Source organism: Osmerus mordax, chromosome 20 (assembly GCF_038355195.1).
Source record: "Osmerus mordax isolate fOsmMor3 chromosome 20, fOsmMor3.pri, whole genome shotgun sequence".
Lineage (NCBI taxonomy): Eukaryota > Metazoa > Chordata > Actinopteri > Osmeriformes > Osmeridae > Osmerus > Osmerus mordax.
This window is the reverse complement of record NC_090069.1, coordinates 12,945,011-12,955,507: the sequence shown is the minus strand read 5'-3', so window position 1 is coordinate 12,955,507 and position 10,497 is coordinate 12,945,011. Positions and strand designations below refer to the sequence as shown.

Sequence of the window (10,497 nt, the reverse complement as noted above, 5' to 3'; positions counted from 1 at the left end):
CTGTATGCACTGTATGGTGAATTAGGCCTACAATTATGACAGCTGGCTCAACCATTGTGCATGAAATGACTAAATAATGTAATTTGTCTCTTTCAGAGCTGGCACTATACATAGCGTTGAGCAGCACTATAGGCTACACATTGTGTAGCTGAGCTACACTAAGCACTTGAAGAACTGATCTAACGGGGTTGTCTTTATGGATGAAATGCTGACTCTGTAACTAAAACAAAGACAATATTGAAAGTGGATACTTTTTAAATTTTATTTTTTACTGCTCCTCGGTGGGTTGTGTCTTATTGTCAATCGGTTGTCAATTATGACAACTGGCTCAACCATTGTGCATGTAATGACTATACAGTGAACTAAATGTCCAGATGTTTGTGGGGGTAAGGTAATTTAACATAGAACCAACATAATACATTTTGATTAACATGACATAATAAATTGATAACAAGAAACAGCAGACAATTGTAGGCTACATAAGCATTTGCATGAAATGTACCAGAGCATTGCCAATTTCTATAAATAATGCGAAATTGCATTTATGATGTGCATAAGTGATAAAATTATGTGGAGGTTGCAAGGTTTATCTGTATTTTTACATATATTTTCACAGTTTTTAATTAACCAATACTGTTAAATCTTTTCAAGTATCAATGTCAATGCAAAACTACCGGTATTCTATTTCGTCCTGTCTTCTGCTCACAACATGACTAATATACTGAAAACTACGAGATGACAGCCAAATGGATTGACAGATGAAGTATCAAATCTAATCTTTAGTCCACAAGGAATACAACCCATAACAAAGGCTATAGAACAATGGGGGATACTCCTGAGAGTTAGCCTTGGTCTGTTGTTCATCTAACCAAAAGGGTGACCTTGAGTGCTGGTGTATTGGGTTCCCTTAGGCTATTTTAGAGGATGTCTACATAGAGATCCGTAGAAACATAGAAACAGAACTATGCATTGTGGGTTTGGGAAGGTTTGGTTAATTGTACTCAAAAAAAGAGAGTGCATACTTGGTTCTCTGACATAGTATGTTTGTGACACTGTAAGCGTGTAAGGGCTACATATATTAAACTATATGTAATAATGCCCATGACAATGTGATCTTACGTAAAGTATAACTATGTGATTTGTGCCAAAAAGTTTACCAGGGCCAATGAGGACCCTTCCAAGGCATTCTCGATTAGAACATGATCATAATAGGGCACGCACTTGTGAATTACATAATAATCAACATCTGACACACTTTAACAGCTCTCTTTATGACAGTGTGTCTGTGTTGCAAAACAATATTCACACTTGCTGTCAGGATGTTTCTGTGACCATCAGATACTATGGTAAGCTAAGCTTCTCCTTGGGCCCTCGGTTTACTGTCTTGTGACATGCATGTGTTTGTGCAAGACCACACAACTATGCACATGTGTCTAAACATGTCAGCATAAGAGAGAAGAGTAGTTAAACTACAGCACCTGATAAATAAAATCCCCTTGCTCATGTCATAAAATTAGATTGTTCACACATACTCATACAGCGTCAGTCAGGGCAACTCCACATGTCAAGGGTTATTACATGGTACACACACATAATATAACATGGAATACATAATCTGTTTTGGCAGGGACAAGCTGAGGGATTTAGTCAGGCGCTCTCACATGATCAGAATGTCAAGGCCTCTGATCCAAAACTAAAATGGCACCCTTGTTGTCAAAATGTTCAACCAATACCATGCTACCAAGCAAATTGTCAGTTACCTCAGGCCACGCCATTGGCTACAGACTGTGACATCAAGCCAAGACATGTCCAAGCCATCAGGTTATGGTATGAAATGTACTCATGCTTTGGTGATGATTTGCAACCACCATCAAGCTCTTGTCAGTCACATATCACCCCACCTTCCACCCGGAATTTTACTAATGGACTCTTCACTCTGAAATAACCACATATTACAGCTAACTAAACCTTGTTGACCACATTGGTATATTTGTTTTGCAAGGAGCAATTTTTGGGCACAGCATCCTGAATCTCAGCAACTACCAGACCCTATCAAACAATATCACAAACTGGTTTGCAGCTGACATAGCAATCTAATCTGCTTCATAATGGTAGCTTTAGCCACACACCCCCAAAATTGCAAGTTCCAGATTTAGCTTCCAATGCTTCTACTGATAAGGAGGATGATGTTGTAAGAAGATAAAAAAGCCCTGATGCTATTTTCAAACCCCCTTCACCACTCACACATACACACACACACGCACACACTTTCTACCCCCTCTCCCCTCCCCCTACATGTGTCAGAGATTTCAGCTCAGGCAAAAACTCTGCCCATGGATTAACAAACAAGTCGACCGGGCATTATTGCATTGGTTATGAAGGTGTTTTGCATCACAACTGTATTTGGTGTGTGTGTTTTAGCCCATGACAAATGAATGGATGGGGGGAAGGGAGTACAACATTTCTGCAGGGAGCCAACCTAAAGAAGTGGGTCATCTATATGCCAATCAAGCATGCTTACTGCTCTGCTCTTCCTCCTGCACTATGAAAAAAATTGAGGATAAAGGAAAAGAGAGGGGGTTGTTAAGAGAGTATAGAGAAGAGAATGATGGAAGCAAGGAAAAGGAAATTGAAAAGAAGGTGGAATGAGAGAGCATTGAACAGATACGGTAAGTGAGAAAGGACAAAAGGGCATTTGGAGATGTTGAAACAGAGAAAGTAAAGATGACTGAAGTGTGGACACAGTCATATTCACACTATGCACCAACCTCTTTCCACATTCCTGTCATAAGTGGCTTCTCATGTACACACACACACAAGTGCAGTAAAATTCTGATGATTTATCTCAAAATTTTATCACAGGAGTCTTTTCTGATCAGCCCTCTATAATCACCACCTTCATCATGTTTCTATTTCCCCTATCTGCTGCACATTTTGATTGCTTATTGATAATAGTATTGCCTATCTGCTTGTGGGCACTCTGTTCTGACAGTTGCAGAGAGGAGAGATGGAGGGAGGTAGGGAAGAAGAAGTGTGTGAAAGACACTTATAGTGACAAGGGCCAATGAAAGGGCGTGTGGGGTTCTCTTAAATTGAGATTGTGGACAATCTCTATAACAATGAATGTAAGTAGGTAGTCAGCAGGGGTATAGAGGATATTGTAGCACAAATGTTGATGTTGATATCACAAAATATTTGATCAAGCATTATCTATGTGGAGTCAGGTGGCTGAGCGGTGAGGGAGTCGGGCTAGTAATCTGAAGGTTGCCAGTTCGATTACCGGCCGAGTCAAATGACGTTGTGTCCTTGGGCAAGGCACTTCACCCTACTTGCCTCGGGGGGAATGTCCCTGTACTTACTGTAAGTCGCTTTGGATAAGAGCGTCTGCTAAATGACTAAATGTAAATCTATGTATTATATTGATAATTGACCTGATGTGACCAAAATGTTATCTTTTTGAAGGAACATTTGCGATAGGGAAGGTTGGTTTACAAAATGTGGATGAACCATTTGGGTTCCTTTGGCCTCTGGTTCTGTGCCATAATTCCAAAACCCACACACACCAGCACCAACTATTTGGAAGATAAGGGGACAATGAGCAAATACTGCATTGAACGTGGTTTAAGGCTAAAAGTTTGCCATGGAAAACGCTGTAAACTTAAGGCAGCATGGATTGAATGTCTTTCATGTTTAAAAAGTAGTACCAACTACATTTGTTTCCTCAATGCCTTTTCGGCTTATTCACAAACAAGAATAAATCCCAACCATTACATAAAAATATAACAGGTCAATGCAAAAAACACAAAGTGCATATATTTATACATGTATGGAACATGTACATGTATGGAACATGTACATAACCATGGACAATCTTTTTCAACCAACACACACTCCCCAGCCCACCCCGGCCCCTAACTTCTGACTCCAAAAATAAACCCTAAAAGAGTTTCTGTCTTTTGTTGTTTTAGCAATGATTAATTTAGCACAGTGAAGCCCGACCCAGTTTCAAAGGTAGAATGGTTGCAGTTTGTTCACTCAAGTTTTTATAAGTATGTTCCAGCTCTACATATAGGCAACAAATGTCCTCTTTTTTGTCCTTGTTTCACTTTTTCTCTCCCTCCTTGTTTCTCTCAATTATTAAGTAAAAGACGAGGGGAACGTAACGGGAAGGCATATAGAGGCAAAGAGCAGAAGGATGAGAGAGATAAAAGTAAACTAACGACGAAAGCAAGGCTGATCTTATCAATGCTTCCCGTAGATACTGTCAATATCCATCACTTATTCATTTCAGCTGCCATTCTAGTCAGTACTTTGGCGGGATCACCACAATGGGATCACCGCTCTTTGGCCGCCACATTAGCACCTGAGCGTCGTTGGCGTTAGGTTTGACCATGGCGTTGGGGGGGATGGACTCATTCTTGACCAGGACATGGGGCTGCTCCTGGGCCACAGGTTCCTTTAGGGTGGCCCTCTGGCCCAGGGGCCGGTCTGGGTCCACCTCGATATGAAGCTGCATCCTCCAGCGGATGGTCTGCAGCACCAGAGTCTCGGCCGTAGCCTGGTTGATGGCCACAAGCCAGGTAGAAAAGCTTTGGTCACGGCGAATGCTGCTGAGCTGGGGTATGTTGCTGTCTGACACTGGCACGCCCCATGTCACACTGGGGTAGAAATTGTCATTCATGCTGACGGTGAACCTGGTATCCTTCTTGGTAGGACCCACCACGGTGCAGGTCTCAGTGGTGTTGCCATACCAAGGGTAGTTGACACCGTCCGAGTCACTGATGGCCTGAATCTTGCCATCACGCAGGTCAGGCAGCTCCCAACTGGACCTGGGGGTAAAGCAGAGGAAGGGTGAGTCTTGACCCAGGAGTAGAAAACAGGAGTGAATTCTCTTAAGTCCACAATCATCACCTTTCTTTTTAAAAGGAATTGATTTATGAGCTAACCAGTTACTGAATTATTACAATATATCTCTCTCTCACACACACACACACACACACACACACACACACACACACAGAGAACATCTAGAAGAGGCCCTAACAGCTTGACCAAGAGACTGCTTTGCAAACATCAGATGGATGCTGAGAATGAGGTTGTGTCAATACAATAACATGGCATCAAAAGACTTGTTAAGAGCCTCACTGATTATTCACCATCTTACAATGTGTAACAGAAGCACACAGACCATGGGGTTATCTTGATACTTTCAGTGATGTCTTCATAGACTCTAGACATCTCACGATGCAGTAAGTCACTTAACCCTTGTGTTATCTTCGGGTCATTCTGACCCATCAGTCATTGTGACCCACCGTCGTATTGCGACAAATTTACCTCATACAAAAACAAAGTGAAACATTTTCTTTTAACTGTCGGGCTGTCTCAGACCCCCCACATTGGAATGGTTAAAAGAAAATTATTTTTATTTGTTTTTGTATTGGGTAAAATTGGGTAAACACAATGATGGTTCGTTATGAACCTTTGGGTCATGTGACCCGAAGGCAGCACGAGGGTTAAACAATAACAGACTGAGAGTGCATCTCAAAAGTCAAACGTGGCTTTCTTACACATCTCTTTTTCTTCCTATTTCACTGATCTGACAACATAAGATAGGGGAGTCAGGTGGCTGAGCGGTGAGGGAATTGGGCTAGTAATCCGAAGGTTGCCAGCTCGATTCCCGGCCGTGCAAACTGACGTTGTGTCCTTGGGCAAGGCACTTCACCCTACTTGCCTCGGGGGAATGTCCCTGTACTTACTGTAAGTCGCTCTGGATAAGAGCGTCTGCTAAATGACTAAATGTAAATGTAAATAAGATAGGTGTGAGCAATTCACTCAAAGGAACAGGATGTGAAATAGGCACCTACAAAAAAGAATCCATAACTCACAAAGGAATGTGAGCCATTTGAGTATCGAGACCCAGTAGATGACATTGTGATAAACAGGAGCCTCATAAACTGTAGTCGGTCCAGTTATGGACCCCGGCCCTCACCCCCCTGATCAACAAAGAAAAAGATGACCTATCTTTCCCGAAAGGTGATCAGCAGAAAAGACTGCAGAATAGTATAACCAACAGCAGCCATGACAGGCTCTGCATTGGCATGCATTCATCCCACTCTGATAATAGATTTTTTTTTACAATAATGGTGAGTCTCACGCATGTTTGTGTGTGCTTGTGTGTGTGTAAGAAAGAATCAAAGATTAGTAGGTTGTAATGTGTAAGTTAGTGTGTGTGTGTGAAAGAGGAGGTTGTTATGTGAGTGTTGGTGTGTGTAAGGGTGGGTGTGATTGAGTGTGTGCTATCAAAGTGTGTGGATTGTGTTTTGTCCCTGTTGTTGAGTTTCTCACTGAGCTAAGTATTATTAATTACCTGCTTTTCCCTGTGTTTGTAAAGGAAACTGATGGCACATTAAGAGCTTAGGGTTAGGTTTAGGGTGAATTTCTTACACGGTCAGGATGATAGTTGTCTCGAGTTGTACTGACTTAAATGCCAATCAAAAAACATCACCAGCACGACCCCCCCCGCCCCCACACACACACACACACACACTCCTCAATATGATTGAGTCACTCTATTCAATGACAGAATACTGAAAGTTTACTGCCGTAATAGGTATTACACTGAGATGTCTTGGTAGAAAGTGGGTACCATATCCTGCATCTTAACTGTCTCCAAAATCTAGGCTACAATGCTTCAAGGCTGCAAAACGAATTTAGTATCACCATTCTGTACTTCTGCTTTCAATGCCAACATGTACTTAATGCAATTAGTGTACTAGACAGAATTGGCTGCATACTGTTGCATTTCCTTTACTGCTGTGAAATGGTACAGTGTATGCCCTAAAAGGTAATGAAATGTCACTTAAAGGTGAGGTACTGCAATCTGGGTCTTCTTTTTAGGGAACTAATTAATTGGTGTAACCATTTGGATTTAAAAGGCTACTGTATCTCTCTTTCTTTTTTTCCATCCTTAATCTCCACACACCACATTAATATTGTGTTCCCTATTCAGTGTCTAGGCCCCACCAAGAGATTAACACACACACAAACCTAGCCAGACTGGGACAGGGGTGGGGGCACTATAGTAGGGAGGGGATGATAGTATTGGGATGATGTCTCTAATCTTCGACATGCAGCCCAGAAACATTCTACGCTGCAACAAGTAAAGATAAAACCCTCTTCTTGCCTTCTGGGTACGCAACCTGTCAAATAGTGTCCCCTGCCAAAGGGGATGATGTGGGATGAAAATAATTTTCTTAATATTTGCAAGTCACACACATATCTGTCACTAGTCATTGAACATCGCAAAACTGGGTGTTTTTCATTAATTTCTTCATGTTTGATTTTTACCATTGCCTTGTTCGGTTTGACAACTGAAACTAAATTGTGACTATACATGTGTTTAAAATTCAGCACTAATAGGACACTCACTCAGTTAAACTTTATATGTACCAGAGCGATAGAAAATACATTCTACTGTTGACCCTCTCAGGTAAAGAGATATTCATTTTGTCTTCTCTGTGAACTTGATCCCTTCATTTCTCTTAATAAAACTCAGCGTGATTATGCAGTCCTTTGAAAACCGCTGTAGGCCTATAAAATGTTATAGAACTAATCTTAGACTAGTATGAAATCACACTATGTTAAGTATAAATTTTTGTCATTGGATGTCAGTATACTAAGTTTGTTATGATCAAAGGGTACCTTTAAAAGTGTATAAATATTTGAGAAGTAAAGTAAAATATGGAATGTTTTGTGAGATTCTTCTGTTTGACATTCACCAAAGAATTTTGTTTACTGTGGTTTAATTGCAAGGAGTATAGAATTCATCAACAATGTCAGTAGAAGTTGTGAAATACCCACTTGTTCTCTTTCGGCAATAATAGCGAAAGGGTGCTCGTGACATTCTTGTGTGATAGAGTGTGTTGACGTTTTGTACTTCACACCTACAGTCTGTCTCAAAATATCTTTGAGGTGTCCGAGCTTCAGTGCCATTAATAGGTAGACTGTGTTATTATAGGGCATGCATGATTGAGTTATTATTAGGACAAGGGTTGTGAGTAAGTTGTCAGGCCTTTATTGCGTCTTTTTCAATTGGACCTACAGCAACTTGATGATTATCTAAGAGGGTTGGACAACAGGGTTGTTTAGTAAAATGGGGCTAGGTAACTTAGACACCTTTGCTCTTGATTCTGCTGATTCAATGCAGTCTATGTGGTTGATACTCACATCCCTTTCGTTCCATATTTGTTGTAGAACTCCATGTGATTGCATGCTTGAATCCAGCCAACGGTCCACGTCTCTTTCCCGGCTACAGGTGGCACCAGAACTCGAGCAGAGGCTCGGAAGTGCGGTGTCCTATAGCGCAGAACCACGCTGGATGACTCGTCGATGCTGGTAGGGTTGGAGTCAATGGAGGAGTTCACCTCCAGAACTATGATACTTTCACGGAAACTCTTTGGCTTACACCTAATACTGTGGATACAGCCCATTTCATTAAATATCAACACAATCCACAACAACGTCCAGAGGTCTGGAGAAGAAAGACGCATGGAAACAGTAGCAAATTCACCACAATTGCATCCACATTTCAAATAGTCCAAAAAGCCACCGAAAATGAAAAAGTCCTACGTAGGCTATTTGTTTGCGGAAGATTTCATTGTTTAAAGCTATTCATCTTGCAACTCAATAATGTGGCAAAATTCACAGACGCATGATTTCTTCTTTTGATGGACAAGCAAAACACTTCCCCTAAAAGTGAAGATCTTTGTGTTCCTTGTCTTGAGGGTTGGGCAGTGCAAAAAGACAACAGACCACTGGAGATTCACCTTATGGCTCGCTCTCACTTTGTGACAAAACACAAATGTGACCTAAACATAATTTACAAAAACTGCTAACGTAACACTTCGACGTCATATTGGACTATCTTAGCGCCTATAGATGTGCTTCTCCATGTTTAGTGTGGTTAAACTTGCGTTTCCTGTTGTGCGTGAAATCAAATGTTTCTCGGTTGCAGTAGGCTAACTAACATTTCTTTTTCAAGATTATGTTTTTTGTGTGAATAGGGGAGACTAGTCAGGAACCTGCGTTAAGTAATGTCTTAATTATGCAGGAAGAAACTATTTGCATCAAATGCAATTAGACTTTAATTCATTGACCGTATAATTATTTATAAATAGAATACATTCTTGAGAATTAAAGTTCAATTAGCCTTAATTGGCTATAAACTTGCCAAACCTGGCTGAAACATATTAAATAATTCAGGGTGGCGTTTAATGGGAAGAATATCCTATTACTGCCCAGCTCATAAGTCAACGTAAAGACGTTCTAGACTCCCCCAATGTATGATGAAACGGTGTAGCGTGGATTAAAGCATAACCATTTAAAGAAAACTGGCCTTAAATACTTTTAGATGTTTTAAATCTGAAGAAATTGTTACTTGGTCTGTCTTGCGCGCCTGCTCGCGTGGTCCGAATACCGTTATCTTTTACGTCGGTTCTTTCCCTTGTATTGCTGTGAGAGAATGTCAAGGTCTTGAAGAGGTATCATTTGAACATAGGTTTAGTTCATCGAGGTTCAGAAAGAACAGCGTGACATCCAAAGGTAACCAGGTCAACTTTGCTTCCTCCATCTGGATATTGTCCTTTTCTTGTAAGAAATAATCAAAACTTCGTTTGATTCGTTTGAATTGCCTATAATCCGACACGAATACTCTTCGATTCCAGCAGTAGGCTACAGGATATATTTTAGTCACAATTCCAGGAAAGACAGTCGTTTCTGTGCGCTCGTCCCATCGAGGCCGCTGCAGGTTCACCCTCCCGCACTGGTCTATTTTAACGGCTTGAGCATCTGCCCCTTTATTTAAGTACCTCTGTAACGACACTTCCCCTTTCGTCTGCTTGCATGCTGGGAAATGTAGTGATTTTGTTTTGTTAGTGAAACGTTGGCATTCTGGTACAGGGCTATGAATTCGGTACTATGCTTAGGCTGAATAAATAATTGCCAAAAAAGTGGTGTGGACAGTTAGCCAAGCTTAAATCGTAATTGTAATGGTGTTAAGCGGTATGTACTAGGCCTAGAGGCTAAGTTTTGATCTAAAAACTAAAAAGCTTGCTCATAATACATCTAGGTTATATTAAAATTATTGTTTGTTGAATAGCCTACTTCTATAGACTAGGCTACTCATAATATGTTCTGGCTTTAGGTTTGTTTTTTGTTTTTACCAATGCGTTGACAGAAGACAGAAAATAAAAACCTTTCATTCCTCAACCTACCTGTTATCTAAATGGTATCCTGTTTCCCCATCATATCCATGTAGCCTATCTCGCTATGTTATATCTCATTCACGAAACATTTAAAAGTAGCCTATGCGCTTCAAGTCCAAGAATCAGTCCTCTGCTCCGTCGCTGTCCATTTAAGCACCTTGGAGAACTCCCATCCGGAAGAACGTGCCACGGAAGAAGCACATTTGGATTGGGGTTGTGTATGTTACGTCATGTC

General features: G+C 40.9%; 1 protein-coding gene across 1 annotated transcript; it reads right to left on the bottom strand.

The window, feature by feature from the left end:
* Positions 1-248: 248 nt before the first annotated feature.
* Positions 249-10,491, bottom strand: fam78ab (family with sequence similarity 78 member Ab). Its single transcript, XM_067257914.1, has 2 exons — positions 8,227-10,491; positions 249-4,829 (listed from the first exon to the last, which is right to left on the bottom strand). The coding sequence occupies exons 1-2, from the start codon at positions 8,547-8,549 to the stop codon at positions 4,304-4,306; spliced, it is 849 nt and encodes a 282-aa protein (XP_067114015.1). The 5' UTR covers positions 8,550-10,491; the 3' UTR covers positions 249-4,303.
* Positions 10,492-10,497: the final 6 nt, after the last annotated feature.